General features: G+C 37.4%; 3 protein-coding genes and 1 non-coding gene across 5 annotated transcripts in view; 1 reads left to right on the top strand and 3 right to left on the bottom strand.

Annotated features, from left to right (window-relative positions):
* LOC120331761 (uncharacterized) overlaps positions 1–4,360 on the top strand; it is a 35,601-nt gene extending 31,241 nt beyond the window's left edge. Inside the window, exons 6-7 of the mRNA XM_078116397.1 lie at positions 210–377; positions 1,292–4,360. Of these exons, the coding sequence (XP_077972523.1) occupies positions 210–377; positions 1,292–1,535 (412 nt within the window). The 3' untranslated portion in view covers positions 1,536–4,360. The remainder of the gene's footprint in view (positions 1–209; positions 378–1,291) is intronic.
* The window catches only part of LOC120331615 (kinesin-like protein KIF27), an 84,812-nt gene extending 64,225 nt beyond the window's left edge, over positions 1–20,587 (bottom strand). For both annotated transcript variants that reach the window (XM_078116390.1, XM_078116393.1), the window contains exons 1-13: positions 19,842–20,587; positions 18,942–19,043; positions 17,439–17,666; positions 16,124–16,229; positions 14,405–14,556; positions 13,035–13,219; positions 12,417–12,539; positions 11,877–12,036; positions 11,204–11,299; positions 9,351–9,519; positions 7,958–8,091; positions 6,214–6,309; positions 4,764–4,976 (exon numbers count right to left, since the gene is read on the bottom strand). In XM_078116390.1, coding sequence (XP_077972516.1) covers positions 4,764–4,976; positions 6,214–6,309; positions 7,958–8,091; positions 9,351–9,519; positions 11,204–11,299; positions 11,877–12,036; positions 12,417–12,539; positions 13,035–13,219; positions 14,405–14,556; positions 16,124–16,229; positions 17,439–17,666; positions 18,942–19,043; positions 19,842–19,922 — 1,845 coding nt within the window. In that variant the 5' untranslated portion in view covers positions 19,923–20,587. The remainder of the gene's footprint in view (positions 1–4,763; positions 4,977–6,213; positions 6,310–7,957; positions 8,092–9,350; positions 9,520–11,203; positions 11,300–11,876; positions 12,037–12,416; positions 12,540–13,034; positions 13,220–14,404; positions 14,557–16,123; positions 16,230–17,438; positions 17,667–18,941; positions 19,044–19,841) is intronic.
* On the bottom strand, positions 7,015–7,130 carry LOC120338709 (U5 spliceosomal RNA). Its single transcript, XR_005569140.1, has one exon. It is a non-coding gene; the product is annotated as a U5 spliceosomal RNA (small nuclear RNA).
* A 1-nt stretch (position 20,588) lies between the features above and the next one.
* On the bottom strand, positions 20,589–21,005 carry LOC120341612 (U11/U12 small nuclear ribonucleoprotein 25 kDa protein-like). Its single transcript, XM_039410154.2, has one exon. It carries the CDS (start codon positions 21,003–21,005, stop codon positions 20,589–20,591), a length of 417 nt encoding a protein of 138 aa, XP_039266088.2.
* Positions 21,006–21,088: the final 83 nt, after the last annotated feature.

Raw genomic sequence — 21,088 nt, 5'->3', positions numbered from 1 at the left:
GACTTGGCGGGCCAGATCATGGCCCACATGTTGCACACCTCTCCTGTACACTATATAACTGATCAGATATAAAATATTCAAACTACAGTCCCTATTGTCGTCTTTTCTTCCGACTAAAATGGAACTCTTGAAATAATTTTAAATTATTGTATTTCGTTGACTATATAAATAAATACATATCATTAACATAATCCACATTCTCTTTTCAGAGTCCTTGCTCTTGGTGGAAATCCAGGAATTGAGATTGGTGACGAAATCTGCAGTTTATGGGATTTAAAGAAACTAGGACTCAATGATTGTGAGCTTGAAGAAATACCAAAGTCTGTATTCAGTTTGATTAAGCTGACTCATCTGCATTTGGATAATAATTACATTTGGTGAGTTCTATTCTCATGAATTTTTCCGAGGTGGTATACACGTTGCTCTCAACAAGGCTCTAGCCCAGTGATACCCAAACAGTGGGGCGTAGACAATTTTTTCAGGGGCTGTGAAGCAAATTAAAAATATAAGAGTATTCGTTAGATACATTCTTGTCTGCCTTACTTCGAATATTTACATTTATTTCATTATTTACGTTCCATTCACATATTTACAACAGGTTTGTTGGAAATAACATACTTTCACCTCACAATCTGTAATTTGTAGCTTCTTTTTTGTTAGCTAGTTATTTTTAGGGTGGGTGCGAGACTTGACAAATACTAAAAAGGGGGCGCTGCTTAAAAGTTTGAGTTCCACTGCTCTAGTCATTCAGCTATTATGTTTTTAAGATAATTGAAATCAATACAGCTTGGCATATAGCTGGGTTCTTCACCCTGTGTCAAGATAGTGTCTAAGAGTATTTGCCAAAAGCAAGTCCACTCGCTCAAAGGTGAAAGAGACTAATCTCTGAGCAAAGATACCTATTGACATGACCATGGAAAAAATAAACATTTATATATCTTTCAGGTCGCCACTAGTCAGATTCAAATTCCTATATTAACTGTCCATCCATTTTTAATTAAAAATATGTTTTAATTGACCCATTTGTGATTGAATTCACAAGTAATACAGGGTGTCCATAAAGTCTCTTTACAATTTTAATTTTGTTATGAAGCTAGTTTTCAATATATCCTAACCAGGTTTGTCATTTTTTAATCCGTAATTGTTCAAGTATTTTTACTCCTTTAATACATCTGTGAAGGCCAAAACAATATATGGATGAATTCCCTTTGCATTTTTGAAAAATTTTAAGACTTCATGGACACCCTATATATTTAATGACTCGGTTTTTATAAATGTTCTCCATTTTTAGCCAAATCAATCAAGAAATTGTACAACTAACGGACTTAGAAGAACTAACAGTTACTGGAAACCCTGGGATAACATTTCCAAAACTCTTAAGTCAGTGTGACACAATACGCTGCATTATCGTGGACTCAGGGAAAGATTTATCTCGCGTTTCTGGAACTTTAAAAAGCAGAATGCGACAAATGCCAACTGCTACAAGTCCTGTGAAAGAACCAGCCCCGAAACCAAGGAACATGTCTTACTCTTGATGAAGAAAAGCAAAAGAAGAAAAAAGTAACACACTGTTAGTTCTGTGTATCAGATCTAAAGTACAGCGTAAGTTCAAAATGATGAGCATCTGAGATATGCAACATCTGGGACGGAGGACCTCAAGGGGGGCGAAGTCCAATGAGTGTAAGAACTACTGAGCTAGGCATTTGAAAAAGATGAACCAACAAATTATATGAGATGACATTACTAGGCAGATGAGATTTTTATAATTCTTTTTAATAAAATTCTCTCTAACAGACATAGTTTGCAGACCCAACATGCCAAGTTATTTCTCTCAATTAACACGGTTTTTTACTCAAAACTCAACAAACAAAGGCTTCCAATCTAGAGAAAGGGGTCTGATTAAGTAATGGTTACCGATACTTATATTTTGTGCAAAATCTCGAAGAAGTTTCAATCTTGGTCATTGGTGACCAATAACCTCCATATTTGTTCAACATATTGTTTTATCATTTTTTTAACCACTGTGTTTATTACTGTTTTAAGTAATAATATCATTTTTGAAATTAAAATTGACAAAAGTTATTTTTTATGTTCAAAGTGAGTGAGCCAATCTACTGTCAGGGTACCAACCAGTCGAAAATTTGGAGTACTCCCGAAGTATGTGTTAAGGGTAGGGTTAGGCCCTAATTAAATTTTGATTTTCCTTATTTTAGTTCTATTATGAGTTTAGGGACTGTTTGTGTTCGCCAAGTGATCATACCCCCTGACTATAGATTTCAGTCCCTTTACACAACATGATGTAAAATGGATATACAAAATTAGTTACCTCCATACTGGTCATGCATTATTTTATGTTCATAGTGAGTTCTCACAAGTTCACTGTCGGTACCAACGAGACAAAAATAATTTGGCGCCACCATAGCGGGAGGTCTATCAATCTAAGCTAGGGTTAGGCCCAAATTTTATTCCGATTTTCCTTATTTTAGTTTTATTACAAGTTCGGGGACTGTATGTGTTAGACAAGTGTATATACCTCCTGCCTATAGGCTTCAGTGCCTTTACACAACTTGATGTAAAGTGTACGAACAAAGTTAGTTGCCTCCATATTGGTACACACACTTCTGAAGTGCCGATTTCATACAGTATGACCCATGACCTTGTCACACAGTTCACTGATATTGGTTGATTAATGCCCACCCCAGATCATGGCGGAATTTGAATTGCATCGAAGAAATTGTTTTGTTGCTTTTCTAACATGTTTTATGTTTAATATATAGTTTTATAATCAACTAGGTCACTTTTTCTGATGTACCTTGTTTCTAATAATACACATGTGCATTTTGGCAAACAATTCCCATGAAAATTAACAGTTTCTGCACATTATACGCATAGCTAATTATGCTCTTCAACGTTACCGGCATTTTATTTTTATATAAGCCTTCTCAGGAAGACTTTGTATTAACTATATCACTAGATCAAGGCATCTCCGAAAAAATACAGTGGTGTTCATGAATTTAGGTATTTTTTAACACATTTGCTTTTAAGATACCATCCTCGCATATAAGTCCAGTCTGAAACTCAATAAAAAAGGGGCGGAACTAAAAGGTCACACTAAAAATTCGGATCATAATTTTTATAAATTTCACTGTTTCAGGGGGTCTACTTGTATGTGAGATCAGCTTATATGCAAGGATATATGGTATCTTAAAAGCAAATATGTCAAATAGAATAATTTGGGTCAAAATAAATTGTAACAAATATTTTTTGTACTACTCAAACAATTTATATTAAAATTCAATGATCATATAGTTGAAATGTTTTTCCATAACTTTAAACAAATTTTCTATACACCTCAGAAAATGTATAATAACCTCAAATAAAAAAATAACTGATTTAGTTTGGACCACATATTGTGCAAAATATCATCTTTTTTCTAGTCATGACACATTCTGAAACACTTAAGCATCATTGTACATCATTGATTCCCATAAACCAGTGATTCCCGGCCTTTTAAGGCACGTGGCCCTTTTCCGGAGACTTTCAGCACTCATGGCCCCCTGTTTATCATTCCAGTGGGTTGAAACCCCCTGTGGGATAACCTCATCAAGCAAGGAAATTAGGAAGAATGGGGGGGTTTCTTGTAAGTAAAAAGTAAAAACAGTTTCGCGCCTGGCATTGTGGCCTCCTCGGTGTGCCACGAGTCCCTTTGGAACCACCGCTATATACAAATCCAGAAGCATCAGCAATTAGTAGTAGTACATCACCTGTCCCTCACTTGCCTATAACCGGTTTGCATAAACAAAATAATCTTAAAATGCTGACTTTACTTGCTTCCAGTTTACAATACAAAAAGCAATTGGGTCTGATATGTTTGCCAATTTTGATGAAGTTAAGTGAACCATATAAGGTAATCGAAATTTGACCTGACATGCCTGAACCAATTCATTTTCTAAACCTTTTCCAGTTTCCCCCACCCCCCCCCCTCCCTCCCTCGTCAATATATGAATACTCACACTTAATGATAAAAAAAAAGGATTTTGTTCGAGGGGGCCTATTCATCTTTATCAGGACATTCATAATCAAACCCTTTTTGGCTGATATATTAATATTAATGGTGGGGAACGGGATTTGGTTATAACTGTAGAAAGTCCCATTTTCTCATGTAACTCCCGAATTCCTCTTCATTTTATTATGTTTTTAAATATTGATCGTGTTATATTTTTATCTCGTTATTCTCAAAAAGTTTCGCTTTTTTTTTATTTTTTTGTTCCTATTTAAATTTATTACTGCAGTTCATTATTTTTCGATTATTTTTCTCAAAGACTTTTTGTCAAAGACAATAAAGATTTTCATGACAGAATAATGAGTATTAATTCTTATGCTGGGTCATGGCCAGTCTAATGAAAGGTTCAATTTAACTGACATTAAAAAAATGATTTAAAATAAAGAGTCCATCGGTATATTAATTAAGCTTTTGAAGCTATCTGCCTGGAGTGCATTAGAAACGCAGAATTTCGCAAGACGCCAAATGAAAAGAAGAAAAAGGCAACTCATTAAATCCCATTCCAATACCACCTGTTTTATCATTCTAATGTCCATCTATAAGAAAGAGAGCCATATGGATAAAGTGACACCAAATTTCTAACACTCCAGAAAAACGAAATCCTCAAACTTTCCAATTCTTTCAGCGGCCGACCCTAGTCCATCCACAATACTTGAGCTGTAAAGAAAACTCATGCCTACAAAAACAAAAAATAACTCACTCTTTTCGCTTCCTCTGATAGCAATTTTGAATCAGTGGAGAATGCAGCTCCTCTTGCTGGATGAGGAACAGACTGAGCTCTTCCCAACAACCCAACATGATGATGATGTCCAGATGGAGAAGGATTCTGAAGATGTTGGAACTCTTCTCTCATGTAAAGAATCTCCTCTTGCAATTCCTCAATGATGACTTTCTGTTCGATTAATTTCGCCCCCTGTGAATAAAATGTTTGTTATGTAGCTTGCAAAATAAAATACTCCAAACATGGCACAAAAAAACATAAAGCGCTAAAAGAGCATTTTGCAGTTTCGCTTTACGAAAACTCACACTTGTACCTTCATGGTCCAACCTTTGAGGCAAGCATATCACTACTGACAGAATCAACCAGATAGCTGTGACAGCTACTACAATACAAACAAAGCACATAAAAAGCATGAAGCGCTAATAGTTCAGCGGTGTATCAAAACCGTTGTTACTTCGTTGTTACTTCGGAACAGTAATTTCTTCAGTACTTAAATTTGAGATAAATTGGTGACCCATTAGCCCCATCAAGTGATGAACCAAATTCAAAATAGTTTCATTTAAAAACTTGTCCTGTGAAGCTTCCAATAGTAGACGAAATGATGAATTTATCCAACGTCAGGCTGACTGATGGAGCTGAGCTTAACTAATGGGTCCAGTTGAAAACAAAACGAGACCGAAGACTTTTAGATCGAAAGTTAGGGGATCCCCCAAAACAGCGCTCTTACTCCATAGTGACACCTTGTGTCCCTTCACTAACTAATTAATAACTCGCTAATTATACGACATAATTCGCCCAAAATCAATAGGCTTCTGGTCCAAGATATGATGAATGCACATGCAAAATCTGGAGCAGATTCAATCTTGCTTTCGTGAGATATCGCGTGCATCTAACAGACAGACAGAAAAATACCTATCAACATACTTACCGATTAAATCGAATAGTAACTAGGTATTTTCATTGGGAAGCAGAGAAATACAAATTTTGGAGTCTTCAAAAAGGGGCAACGTATCACGAAAGTCTGAGAACCACTAGTTGTTAAGGCAGGAGAGTGCAAAATTTTTTGTCGATGGGCCACACACACAACAGACTTCGGGCATCTAGCTGGGCTACACAAAAAATTAAGGAAAAAACGCAACAGAAAAGAATGTGGCTATATTTTAGCCTTACAGTAATAAATGCACCGGGCAAAAACGACAAAAACTTTAACGCAGAGTAAAGAGCAAAAAATATCATATATGTTTATCCATGTGAGCGCCTTTTTAAACATTAACTGTCGAATTCAAATTTTATGCTTGATGGGGAAAATATGAATGTTGACAAGGGCCATACTAAATAGTTTGGAGCGCTGGGTTCTGCCTGCAGACTGCCCGTTGCACACTCCTGTGTTAAGGCATTCAAACCATTGAATATAAATTGTTCAGCAAACCTGCTGTTCTCTTATCTCTTCAGCCATTTGAAGAGTTTCCTCTCTATCTCTGATTTCATCTTGGACTTCAGATAATGCTTTACCAAGTTGATCAATCTGTTAAAATGAGGATAAGATAAAACAAGAATAAAAACATCATAAAAGAAGATAAGGTTAAGAGATAATGCCTTACCAAGTTGCTCAATCTGTGAAAAAAAAGGGTAATTATCTTATCAGAAGAAGATACAATCAAACAAAGATAAATATCTTATTCAACAGAGACAATATCAAACAAAGAAGATAAGCCCAAGTACAGATAACCATTTTATGAAAAGCTGATAAGACCAAAGTGACCGAACATAGATACACATATTATCAAAAGAGGATAAGATCAAACTGGAATTGGGATAGGATTTACATATTTATCCCGGGGTAGAGGAAAGCCGATAAATCATTTGGCAAACCGCGGTGTCTTGTGCTGTTTCCAGTTCATGTTGTCGGGTATGGGATTAGTTAGCCAGTTATTTGTTTTCAGATGCATGGACTTGAGAGTAGCGAAAGTCGTAACCGACCCCATGGCGGCGAGGAGTCCAGTAGTTCTCTGGCACAAAATTATCCCAGCATGGGATTCGAACCACGCAGGGTAATCAGATATGCGGTATTCCAAACGCTTATCCTAATTCAGCTTTTTATAGAACAGAAGTCAAGGTAAAAAAAATTTACAAAACGAAAGAGTCAGCATTCTCAATAAATTCCATCCCAGAAATGAGTTCTGTTGTTTTTAGAGAGAAATGAGTCGTTTAGAATTCATTAAGGTTAGGAACCCAGGATTTCCTGGGCAAGAAAAATTGTTGAAGACTCATTGAATGCTCCTCTCCACGGAAATCTTTAGTAAAAGGCGAAAGATTTATGCGTGTAATGAAGAGAAACCAGAGTATTAATGATTGAAACCATACAAAATTATATACCCAATTTAAATAACCTAACGTTTGTGGTGTAAGTAGATAATAATAAAATAAATGAAGAACATCCCAGATTTGCTTTTTTCTTTTTGTTCTCTCACTCTTTGCTCATAATAGAAAAAGTGAGAGAATGAGGTAGTGCAAATAAAAAAAAGAGAGAGAAAATATTGCCATGCATGAGTTCTTTTAAGAGAGAAGCACCTTTCTTTTCCTTTTGCGACTGATGACATTTTGCCAGCCCTTTTAACACCAAGTCATTACTTATCATAACTAATAACCCATTTCAAACAACACTGTTTTTTTTTTCTACTTTCAAAGGGTGTGGGATTTGTGAAATTAGATCTGTATGTAATGCAGGTAATGATCACATGAAATCTGTGTTAAATAGCATATAAAGACATACAGGGTTGCAGGGGTATTGTCATGAATTTTCAAGGTGAGGGAATTTTCAAAATTTCTAATTGCCAAGTCGACTGTAACAGCTAGCAGGTTCATTGGGTAACATGGTTTTCAAAAGTCATGAGGGTCTAAAAAGCGCTTGAAGCTTTGAAAAATTGCTATCTATGATACAGAAAAATGACATTATTTTAAATTCAAAAGGGGGGGTTTCAACACTGGAACTCGCCCTGGCTATGCCCCTTGCAGAGTGGCCAAAAAACAAAACCCAGGTCATTTGGAACTTATCAGAGCAAGCACGAGTTTTGTGTAAAGTGTCCTTGATTATTGAAACTTTCCGATACAATCAAACACAAATAGTTAAATCTCATTCACAGTGGAAATGCCTGTTAAAATAAGAAACCCACCTGGGCATCTTTAGCTGCAAAAACCTTATCATCAGATTCCAGAGTTCTTCTATATTCTTCTAGTTCCTGTTGTATCCGCTCATCTCGAGACATAGAAGCAGAGAAACTTGCGTTGAGATTTTGTTTGGAGAAAGCTGGGAGTTGAAATGAGATAATAATGAGGAAACTGAACTAATAAACAAGTGGACATGATGGCCCTAATCAGGGTTTTTCAGGCTCAGTCCCTGGCCATGGTGGAGTTCTCTTGTTGGCTTTTTTAATATTAAGATATGACAAATAAAATAACGCGCTATAAAATCGAAAGCAAAGGTACAGGAACTGAAGTCAGGATAAAACAGGGTAAAAAAAAAAAGAAAGACTTGAGTCAGCATTCCCGAGATAAATTCCGTCAAAGATATTGGAAAAATCTAGCAATCCTCTCACATCTGGCAATTGCTCAAATATAATAGCCAGCTCCATGAGGGGTCAAAAGTTCAGTTTGAAGAACCCTGAACTAGGAAGAAAAAAGCAGTATTAAGACCCAGAGAAACAGCTCCCTTTGCTCATGAGACCCAAAGAACCAGCTCCCTTTGCTCATGAGACCTAGAGAACCAGCTCTCTTTGCTCATGAGACCTAGAGAACCAGCTCCCTTTGCTCATGAGACCCAGAGAACCAGCTCTCTTTGCTCATGAGACCTAGAGAACCAGCTCCCTTTGCTCATGAGACCTAGAGAACCAGCTCTCTTTGCTCATGAGACCTAGAGAACCAGCTCCCTTTGCTCATGAGACCTAGAGAACCAGCTCTCTTTGCTCATGAGACCCAGAGAACCAGCTCCCTTTGCTCATGAGACCTATGAACCAGCTCCCTTTGCTCATGAGACCTATAAACCAGCTCCCTTTGCTCATGAGACCTATAAACCAGCTCCCTTTGCTCAGGAGACCCAGAGAACCAGCTCCCTTTGCTCATGAGACCCAGAGAACCAGCTCCCTTTGCTCATGAGACCTATAAACCAGCTCCCTTTGCTCATGAGACCCAGAGAACCAGCTCCCTTTGCTCATGAGACCTAGAGAACCAGCTCCCTTTGCTCATGAGACCTAGAGAACCAGCTCTCTTTGCTCATGAGACCCAGAGAACCAGCTCCCTTTGCTCATGAGACCTATGAACCAGCTCCCTTTGCTCATGAGACCTATAAACCAGCTCCCTTTGCTCATGAGACCTATAAACCAGCTCCCTTTGCTCAGGAGACCCAGAGAACCAGCTCCCTTTGCTCATGAGACCCAGAGAACCAGCTCCCTTTGCTCATGAGACCTATAAACCAGCTCCCTTTGCTCATGAGACCCAGAGAACCAGCTCCCTAATGGGTCCGAGAGTTCACTTTGAGAAGGATATAAAAAAAAAGTTACCAAGACTTACCCAGGCCATTCTTTGAGACAGACTCCAACCACTTCTTAATATTACTACTGTGTGTTTTATTGACTTGTTTTCCAGCACAAACTAATTTGAAATGCTTCGCTGCTTCTTCTATGTGTTTCTTGTATAATCTACAGTGGGTTTGCAACTCTTCGACTTCTAGTTCAAGCATCTGAAATAGAATTGTTGATATTTTGATGAAAAATAACATCCAGCAGGAAACTTGGGGTATTTCTAGTAGACCAGACAGTGGGGCAGGGCCGTACCCAGGATACTGTCCCAAACCCCCCTTTTGAAATGTATAAAAGTAATTTTCTGCATCATATATCATTGCAGTGTTCCGCAAAAACTTCAGAACTCTTGCCGTAATCAATATTTCAAATTTGAAGTATGCGATTAGAGTACTTAGCAGTAATGCTGCTATTTATGGCAAAATTAACTTATCTCAACTTATCTTGTTAATCTGGATTAAATACAAGATTGAAGCAAAAACATTTGCATAAGTTTGTAAGCAACATAATATGTACTAGGGGTGTATCCAGGAGTTCAGGAAGGCTTCACAAATTTCCAATTGCCAAGTTAGACCATAACAGCTAGGGCAGGAGTTCCCAAACTAGGGTCCGCGGACATTTTGGGGTTCGTGAACAGGGGCGTAGCCAGAAATTTTCAAAGAGGGGGGGTTCTAAATATTTTTTTTAGCAAGTTAGATCAAAACTGCTAGCGGATCCGATCAAACGCTTGAATACGCGTGTTTTTATTAGTCTTGGGGTCTAAAAAGCATTTTAAGCTACGGAATCTATGATACAAAAATTTTTTTATTTTTTTCACATTTCAAAAGGGGGGGGGGGGGGGGGTTCGACCCGCAAAACAACCCCCCTGGCTATGCCACTGTCCGTGAAGCACTTTCGGAGGGTCCGCAAAAAAAATCTGTTATATGGCTCATAGTTTGATAATATGAAAATTAAGCGATTAAATTTGCAAATAAACATTCTCGTCTTTGCTACTTCACAATCCCAGCTGGGGATTTTCCACTTTCTGTTTCGATCACGCTGCCCAATTGTGATGTCACAAAGCTGTGAGCCTGTGATATCACAGAGAGAGTTCAATCGATGCATTACAAGTTGATGACTGCAGAGAGGTAGCTGACGGTGCCTTTTCGCACACTTGTTGGTTTTTCACTATACCGTACGGCGCATTTTTTTGTTTTGTTTTGATCTTTAAATGTTTTATTTTAGTGCACAAGACCGTGAATCATTACAAAAACTGCAAGAGGTCCGTCATAGAATTTTTTTTAAAAAGTTTGGGAACCACTGAGCTAGCAGGTAGGTAGCGGCGAAATGTGGGTTTTCAGGTCTTGAAAGGGTGCTCCCGAAGTATGCGAACCAAGATGGCGGACATCAGAACGTAACATGGGTAACAGGTTAGGGTTAAGCGATAATTTTTTTCCAATTTTCCTCATTTTAGTCCTATTATCAGTTCGAAGACTAGCCAAGAGCCTCCCGTAGTATTTATACCTAAAATTATGGCCTAACCCTAACCTAGTACACATATTACATTCCGATGTCCGCCATCTTGGTTCGCATACTTCGGGAGCCCCCTTGAAAGCGTTTCAAGTTACAAGAAATTGCTACGTATGGTACAGAAAAATGCTTTTTCCGACCCACATAACCACCCCCTAATCTGACCAATACTGACAGTGTAGTGACAGTGTAGTACTATATCATCAAAATAGCTGGATGGAGAAAAAAATTTCTTTTTCAATAAATTGGGTATGCTATGCCAAATCCCAAGACAGTTTCCACTGTAGTCATATTAGAATTGAATTTCTATAATTTCTGGAAAGCTGAATATTCTACCTTTTGTTTTTGCATTGCAATCTCCCTTGTTGTTGGTCTGCTCTGTAACTGTTGTTTCAATTCTTCAATTTCATCTTGAAGGTCTTCAATTAGAATCTATGAAAAAAATAAAACTGAACAAATTTCCCTTTATGATAGTATGATTCACACCAGAGTCAAATTGTGCCTTTTGACACCTAGGCGACCACATAGTGTTTCTCTGGAGGATATAAGCCAAGGGGTTGGTAACATCCATGATGACTACATTAATTTGAGGTAAAAATTGTTAAAGTTTTCGACCATGATGTGTTTATTATTATACTTTCATTTGTTGACTTTTTAATATTAAACTTGTCGCATAAACTAACGGACGAAAACCTGTTAAAACAAAACTAGCTTTTTGTTATAGAAAATCAGGCCGGCCATAAAGTGTTGAAAGTCTTTGAAAGAGGAACACAGATCAAGAAACTTGGAGAATCACTGCACTGACTCATCACAACATCGAAAGAACATGTCCCCTGTCGGCACCCACCTGCCGAGGATTATATGATTTATACAATTCAGACAATAAAAGAAAACTATTGCACATTGGTTCCTAAGACCTCTGGAATTATTCCGCCCAACCAAAAAAGTCACTGCCCCATGAAAGAACCCCACAAAAACCCACTCTTCAGACTTCATTGTCAGTGCCCACCTGCTGAGGATCTCTGTTTACCACTGGTTTATTGGTAATGTTCTTGGCACGGTTTGCGTACTTCAAAGCATTCAATGTTTCGTCAAAACTTGTTGAAGAAGGACTAATGCAGGTGATCATGACTGTGCGAGCGTTCCCTCCGAGTGAGTCTTTCAGGACTCTGGAAATACAAAGGGTTGGAACTGATTTGGGTGGCAAAGCAAGTTCTTCATTATTTCAAACATTAAAAATTCTCGTCCTTCCCAAATTGTAGCTCTTCACATACCACTTTAAGGACTCTGGAAATAAATGGACATGAATTACAAATCGAGATCAACTCAAATCTTATGCCCATTCACAGAACTGAAAATTCTTTATTACTGCGCCACAAGAAATACAAAGAAAATACAAAAGTATCTTGGTTATGGCTTCGTATGGCATCCAAATTCATGTGTAGAAGTTTAAAAACTCGAATTTGATTACCTCCAAAAATGCTAAAATCCACCAGCTGTAGAAGACATTTGACTTCCATGATAGAAATATGGTGGAATTTTAATTTACCTTGTAATCTTTGAGTCCCTGTAAGGCACGTGTCCAATTTTCTTTTTCTTCGGATCACTCAAAGCACTGATAACATTTCCCAAAGCAAGAAGCCCAGTGTTGATTTGAACTGACTCTTTGAACCTATGAAACAACAAATGTGATAGATACATAAATAGGATGAAAATTTGGAGATGGTAAGATGTTTAACATTGAAAACGCTCCTTAAATACTAATAAAGTTAAAACATACAGTGTACATATAATTCATTTAAAGCATAAATTCTAGATATATCAGTAGTAAATCTGTATAGATAGGGACTGAAGTAGCTGAATTGCTAGTATCACATGATACTGAAGCAAGAAATGTATAAAAACTAATCTCTTTAATAAGATCTCCTTTGTGAACTGTTTTGAGAATTAAAACTACAATTTTATTTCAAATTTTGCAAATTATCTATTTTCCTGTTATAAAACTGCCTTAAAATATTAGATATTAAAACATTTTTGATAAACCCCACCTAATGCAAAGTGTAATAAATTGGTTAGGCAATGTCGCCCCCGAAAGATCCAGGTCTTGTACAGATTCTTGTTCAAAGCAAAAAGCGCCAAACGAAAAAATAATAATACTTGAACAAACCTCTCTCCAGTATTCCCAGTTCGATTAGCTCTTTCTGAGCCAGCGAGGTCGACGAAATGAAACTTAGCTGACATTACATTCTGTATTTTCTCATCATCAAGATCATCTGAATCCATCAATCCATTCATGCTATTATTACTGTTGTTTGTGTTCAAATTTTTAGGTCTCGGTGTGCACGGCCATGTCTGGCAATGATGTAAAGAAATGCATAAATCTTGAATCAGAAAAGTGGTAGGGTGGGATTGGATTTACATATTTATCTCGAGAGATAGGAAAGCCGATAAGACAGCTCAATCATATGGTGAACCACGGCCTCTGGTCCGGTCACCAGTCCATGTCGAGTATGGTTAGTTAGCCAGTTATATGTTTTCCGAAGCATGGACTTGATGGTGGAGGAAGCTGTAAACAAGTGGTCGGCAACTTTTTTCAGTGACGGACCGGTGAAGCATAACCAAAATTTTGACGGACCACTTTTATACAAACGAACAAATGTATTGTCAACATAAATTTTCTTACGCATATAATTTATTAGATTAGTAGCTGCGTTAGAAAATTTATATTGACAATACATTCAAAAACAAAGATACTATTCATGTAACGTATTTCTTACGTTTGGCCCACTTTGACTTTTCGTTTTCGTGTCACCTTTCTGCGGACCAGTAGTGACTTTTCCGCGGACCGGCAGTGGGCCGCAGCCCGGTGGTTGCCGACCACTGCTGTAAACGACCAGCGGTTACAATAACAGGGGACATGTGATGAACTATCAGTTATTGGCCTCTTTTTTTATTTAAAACGCCGGACCCCCGTGTGACCTGTGCGGGGGAGTTCAAGAGTCACCTCTTCAAGAGGGCTGGGGATCCAGAGCTGAAGCCAATCTTACAAAAATAGATGGAGCTGAAAGCCTGAAACTGTAGGTACCAGAAATTTTAGCGATTCCAGCTGCTTATAAAATCTATCTCTTTAACTTCAATATTAATAAACTGTTACACGAGACGCAGCCCAACAATTTAAAATTCCAGAGAACCCATGTACACTAAACTACAATAATAGTAACTTTCCTTCCAATCTCTTGCTTTGTAATAAAACATTCATTCTACCTACATAACCCAAGGCTATTTGAACCACGGCAGCCATAAAAGCAGGCAGTGGGCGAACAAAAGTACAAAAAGGAAAATATAAGCTACAGATGTTAAATTATTTATTATTGTTCATAACGGTATTTTGAATGCGCATGAAATATGCATGTTAGGGTGAATGCAAATTTCATTTTGCTCGTTGGGTGTAATGGTTTATAGAGAAATGTAGAAAAATAGGTAAAATTGGGTAAGCAAATGCATTGTTAAAAATATAGTGAACCATACTGAACCTACCTGTATCATGTGAATAGTAAATATTGCATGAGATCTGCTTGATAACTCATTCATCTGTGTCGCACCCGTGTGACGAACTGCGCTGCCCTTCTGAAGTAAGCTCATGACTTCGTCAGCTGTGGAGCAATTCTCCTCTCTTGCGCCGATTATCACTGAAATATATATTGAAGATGAAATAGCAACAAGAGAAAAATATTACACAGTTCAAGGGTCTTGCTGCACATTAACACAAATGAATCTTTGTAACATTTCATCTGATTCCTCAGACAATCTAAGACTTTGATCAGACAAAATGTTGCAGAAATACATTTATGATAGTGTGCAGCAGGCAGGGATGGCCAATTCGAATAAATTAGCTTTCATAAGAAAATCGGATATTTGTGTGACGTCACTCATTGTCGACGCCGCTTCCAAGACGTTTCCGTTGATTGAAAACATTCTCGATAGAAACTTTCGCGCGATTGTTTTCATCAGCGTGACGTATTATTTAGGCCGTAAACGTCCTTATGTTTGTGTTATTTTCTCTAAAACGCAAATTTTCCACAGATTTGTTCTACGATAACGATGACAATGATTTTATTTTTGTACTCGCACAGAATTGTGAATCCGGTGAATACGTTCATCGGCGGAGTTTTTAAAAAAAAACGCAAATTTTTTGATTGAGAAGCGGCAATTTAAAATAATGAAAATAAAAAGGGTAAACAACATAAGTTTTATTGAGGCCCCCAACAGTTCAAAAAACGCTTTTCTAGGCAGTGAAAATCGCAAAATTTTGTGGGCCTCCCGCACACATTATGTTTGGTCGGCGTTTAGAAACGTATCGTCACTAATTGAGGGCGGGATTTGCCTGACTATCCATTACTTTAAATTGCCATCGAAAATTTTCATGTTAACGCTATACATAGTTTGAAACGCGACTTGTTTATTCTATGTTTATCCTTGCTACAGCATTTTTGCATTATACACATACAGATCCACTAGCATAAATGCATTGAGAAAAGATAGGGAGTTAGTCTCACGCAACCAAACTCATAATTAAGAGATAAAAGATAATAAAGCAAAGAGCAAACATATAACATATATCAGTCAGCAATTCGAAAGACTATACCCCTGGTTTAAAAAAAATTGTGTATGCAATGCTGCAAAGCCGTATAGGCAATGTAAGAAAGATATCTAATGAAAATAGTAGATCTTCCTATATTAGTTGCAAAGATTTTGCTCATGGACAGAGAACTAGGGATGGGCAATGTAGAATACCGAATTCGGAGGGTTTTAATACCAAAGTTTTCGAATCCAACAGGATCCAATAACAGGATTCGGTTTCTACCTCTCCGGCGCCATGCATCAATTTTTGTATTTCAGGTTTCTAATTTATCAATTAAAGACGCGCGTTTTTTTCTCGCAGGGAGATCTCACTCGTCTATTTGAACTTGCGTCTGCTCGCAAAGAACCCGTAAAATCGGTTAACATCAAACACTGTAATTGTAATCTCAATTGGCGTATTCTAGACAAGAAGTCGGCGAAGTACACCTCATGGCGAAGACTCGTTATTGCACAATTTTTGTTTAATCCGAGCATTTTTTCTCGCATGGAAATATATTCTAGACTAGTAAATTATTCTACATTGCGCATCCCTACAGAGATCCTTGGCCGAAATGAGAGTGTAAAAAAGCTGTATAGAAAATAATCGCCAACCCCTTGACTCAAGCAATTATTTACCAGTGTTCCCATTCTGATCTTCTCTGATATGAACATCTTTACATTTTTGAAGATCAACTTCCAATAAATCTCGGACTTCTTCTTTATAGATTTCAACATAAGAAACCTGGGTGGTGAAAAACTAATATTAGAAATATAAAATTGTGAGCATGAGGGACTAGCGCCGAACTCAACTATGGTGTCCGAATTTATATTTTCTTTACATATTAATAGATGCCCATCGAGTCTTATTAATAGATGCCCATCGAGTCTTATTATTCTGAGTGAAAACATCAAAAAATAAAACATCATAGCCATGCACCAATAGTTAAGTAGAATTTCCTAGGTATTCCAAAAAGAAGGAAGGCAATGAGATAAATGGCTTAGGTTAGGGTCGATCCAGAAGTGTACCAATATGGAGGTAACTAATTTTGTTCGTCGACTTTACATCAAGTTGTGTAAAGGGACTGAAACCTATGGGCAGGGGGTATATTCACTTGGCTAACACAGCAGACAGTCTCCGACTCGTAATAAAACTAAACAAGGAAAATCGTAATAAAATTATGGACTAACCTTGTACACATACTACGGGAGTACCAGGTTAGGCATATAGCTATTGTCCAGTCACAATGACCTGTCTAGGTTTGGTATGGTAATGAGAATAATTACCATCTTTTACATAGATGGACATGCAGGAGGAGGCATAATAGGAAATTTGCTCAAAATAAGGTTAAACACCCTCACTAATAAGTAAGAGACTCTCCAAGTAAAGTTATGGGTGTGCTACACACACTCACAAAGAAGTAAGAGACTCCTCCCCGACTAGAGTTTGGGTGACTTACACATACTCACTGAAATGTGAGAGACTCCCCGATGAGTAAAGTTATGGGTGACCCCTCAAAAATCTGCTGGAATATTCCAAGAAAGACTGTGTTCACTGTTCATAGCTTGAAACAACATCAGTGACAACTAAAACTCAAAATAACCGCGGCGGTGTGGCTCATCGTGCTCATTGTGCTAAGCGTTAGTAATACGCTCGCAACAGCATCTCTAATTACTCTGCGTGGGTTCGCAGGTTCGAATCCCATGCGGGATGGTTATGTGCGAGAGGATTGCTGGACTCCTCGCCGCCGTTGGGTTGTTCATGTAACCCCTGGTCGGTCACGGCTTCCTCCACCATCAAGTCCATGCTTCGGAAAAACAAATACCTAACTAATCCCATACCCGACATGGAATGGTAATGGAACGAGAGGACGTGGTTTGCCATATGGTTAAGCCGTCAAATCGTCTTTCCTCTCCCCCGGGATAAATATGTAAACCTTATCCTTATCCTAACCTTAATTGCATGGTCAATATGTTTTCTTCCTGGTGATTTAATCTCAGAAAACATCTCATTAATAGCTCTTGGTATAATTCCTTGTTCATCCCTCGTTATGTTTGCAGGGTTGCTTCCACCGATAGTGTATGTCTTCCCTGAACCAGTTTGACCATACGCGAATACTGTCGCATTGTAACCTTGAAAACACCCTTCAACTAGCGGCTTCACAGTGGTTTTATAGATATCCTGAAAGTAAAAAGAAAAGATTTGAATTTAAATAATAAAAAAATGAGAATATCGGTCAGAGACCGAAGACTTATCGATAGAAATTAAGGGGATCCCCCAACACAGCGCGCTTACTCCATAGTGACACCTTGTGTCCCATCACTAATTAATTAATAACTCGCTAATTATACGACATAATTCGTCCAAAATCAATTGGCTACTGGTCTAAGATATGATGAATGCACATGCAAAATCTGCAGCAGATCCAATCTCACTTTCGTGAGATATCGCGTGCATCTAACAGACAAACACCTATCAACATACTTACCGATTAAAATCGATAAGTAATAAAAGGCTGAACAAATAACTAATGATAATAATATATAATATAATAATAATATATAAAAGCATTCTGATAAATGATTGACACTAAAATAACAGGGATATTTCCTTTATTGTGCTATTGCAGCACAAGGCGGGTCATTGATGAAAACAACATTACACAAGGGGTTTTATAAATAGTTAAGAACATATACCATATAACCTCGCATATAAGCGGAGTTTCAGAGTTTGAAACTCCAATAAAAGTTGTCAAACCAAGGGGTCGACTTCTATGCGCATAACTCTGATCACAGTAAAAATTTGGCTCAACGCGCTAAATCCAATCGCACTAATTCTCTTCTGTAACCATTTGCTGTGATGTGTGTGTAAGGCGTGTTACGATTTGTAGAGTCTGCTTTTATGCAAATTTTTATAAATACGCCATTTTAGGAGGCCAGCTTATATGTGAGAATAAACTTACGTAGAACCAGGCCAGTGTTATCATAGAAAATTTACACCCAACTCTAAATTTTGAATCAACAAAAAATTTAACTCTGACCCAGGCACCTGACTTCAAGTCTGAAATAATGTGCCATTTTCTGTGAAAACCGAATTTGATAACAAAACTTTTGTGCAAGCTTAAATTCATGTTACAAATGCTTTGTGTCATCACCTCATGGTAGTTCAAATAAATGCTGGCCAGTTATGGTTTCCTCCACTATCAATTCAATGCATCTGGAACGACTAACTTAATGTAATTGATATGGACTGATAACCAGACAAGTGGTCGCCATATGGATAAACCCACTTATAGTCGTTCCTTACCCTCAAATTAATATAAAAAAAAACATTCCTACACTGCAAACCAGAAAGAGTAAGTGTAAACAAGTATGAAAACTATAAATATTCAAAAGAATACTTATTAAACATGCAGATAAAGTGAATTCAAGTTTTTCAACCAAAATAAATTTGAACCTGTTGTTTTGTGTTCCACCAATGCAAATGATCAAAAGTGAAAGATCTGTCTTTTCCAACAAGAAGTTGATTCTTGGAGTTCGGGACTTTCTTCACACAAACCTGAATAGATAAAAACACTGATGTCAATTTACTACTCGCCCAAAGGTTGCATGTGAGGAATATGAGTTGTAAAATTAAGGAAAAATAGTTATATGATATGTTATGCCATATTTTCCATATGCTAAACCAGAGAGCCCTGCCAGCCAAGCCCTGGTCAACACTCAGATTTTCCCAATCAGGCATAAAATCCAAATCCAACAGTTTATGTTCAAAAAGCCGCTCACAAGGGTGAAAATACATAATGATTTTTGCCCTTGTGTCGCTCCATTTGTCAATAATCTTTTAATTCTTTACGTAAAAAAACTAAATGTTTGTGGGTTAGCCAGATTAGATGTCTGAAGTTAGTGTTTTGGCCAATTTTGCACACCCCCTTGCTAGACTAATGCACTGGAAAGTGTCAAACAACCTATTATCTGCAGTCTGCCGTAGTATGATCATATATGGTTAGATTTACACTAAATAAATATCGCGCCTAAACAGTATAATCAAGATAATTTGTCATACCTCCCCCCCTATCTTTTGAAATGGCTTTATCATACATAGCAATTTTTGTAGCTTGAGGGACTCTTGAAACCCACACCGATGATCTAACCCACGTCGGACCCGCTAATTGTTATGATCTAACATGGAAATTAGACATTTTAGAACCCCCCTTCAGAAATTCCTGGTTCCCCCAGTAATCTGGAGACAGTTTCAAATATTGTTGACTTTTGACATTGAAAAAAAATGAATCCTATTAGACATATATGAAGGTTAAAAAAATCATTTCAATGTTGTAAATATCTTTCAATTTATCACCTGGTGGCTGTGAAGTCTTTCACTTGGTAGAAGAGGCCTCACACGGACAGCAACACAGACATTTACAGAATCATCGGCCATCTTGCTCTCACAATGTGCAATCAAAGAAAATTAAAATTATATTGAAATCATATTATTTCCTGGGTAAAAAAGGATTTGAGAAAATGAAAAATGATTTTTTACATTATTACACTTATTCAATGCAATCCAGAGTAGACTGGGTGATCAATTTACTGAGTTATTCAGGGCTATGGGTCAAGGTGCAGGCTGTTCTGATGACAGTATCATCTTGGTTGCCTTTGCCATTACATTCAGCACATTCAGTTTAGACTACCAATAATTTTTTTTTGAGCATCTTCGGGAATCAGATCCATTTCCTCTCCAGCTGTTCATGAATCTGTAACACTCATTAAACTCATTCCACTCAGCTTTATATTTTGTCGGAAGGCCCAAACCGAATTATCAACACAGGATGTGATCCGATGAAGTCAATTCGATCTATGTATGTCAATTGTAAAGAGAACAACAGAACTGATTTAGAATATGAAATCATTGATTCTGGCAAATCAAATAAAATTATATTCCAAGCAGGAAGGGAATACAAAAGCTATCATATTGGAGTCTGAAATATTCTTGAAATCCAAAATTTACCAATCCAACAAATACCTTCTGACCTTATACATTCGTTGTAGGCATTTATGAAAAAAATCCATAGGCTACTCAAACAGAGGATAACATTTCATTGATTCATTTTTCTCTCAGTCGTTTTATAAAACAAACAGTATCATTATTTCTAATCCCGTAAGTTTTTAATTTATCTTTATCATTTCTAAGTTTTTGTCCATCGAAATATAACCAATATGTCCGCCATACATATTTCCAACTGATATGCTTAGGCCCATTTTCTCGTTGCATTTTAAGCATAAAGTGTCGTTTTATTGCAGATTTTAAATCTTTTACTGTTCCATTTTGATTGACAATAACTGTGTAGCAATCCCCATCAGCTCTATTCACTGTGATAGTCATGGCTCGTCCATATTCGAGGTCTATTAAAGAGTTTATTTCTTCTATTGTGATGTCATCTCTGATGTCATAGAGCAGTGGATCACCCAACATTTCGTCCAATTTTTCTTTAAATATATCCTTACTATCTTCCTCAGTCATTATAATAATACAGTAGCACTGTGAAATTTATAAATTCGGAAATGGCTCAAATGTAGGTACTCCTGACGTATGCGCACCAAGAT

The sequence above is a fragment of the Styela clava genome, chromosome 1 (genome assembly GCF_964204865.1).
Source record: "Styela clava chromosome 1, kaStyClav1.hap1.2, whole genome shotgun sequence".
NCBI classification, from domain to species: Eukaryota; Metazoa; Chordata; class Ascidiacea; order Stolidobranchia; family Styelidae; genus Styela; species Styela clava.
The sequence above is the reverse complement of the archived record's forward strand: the minus strand, read 5'-3'. Positions and strand labels throughout refer to the sequence as shown.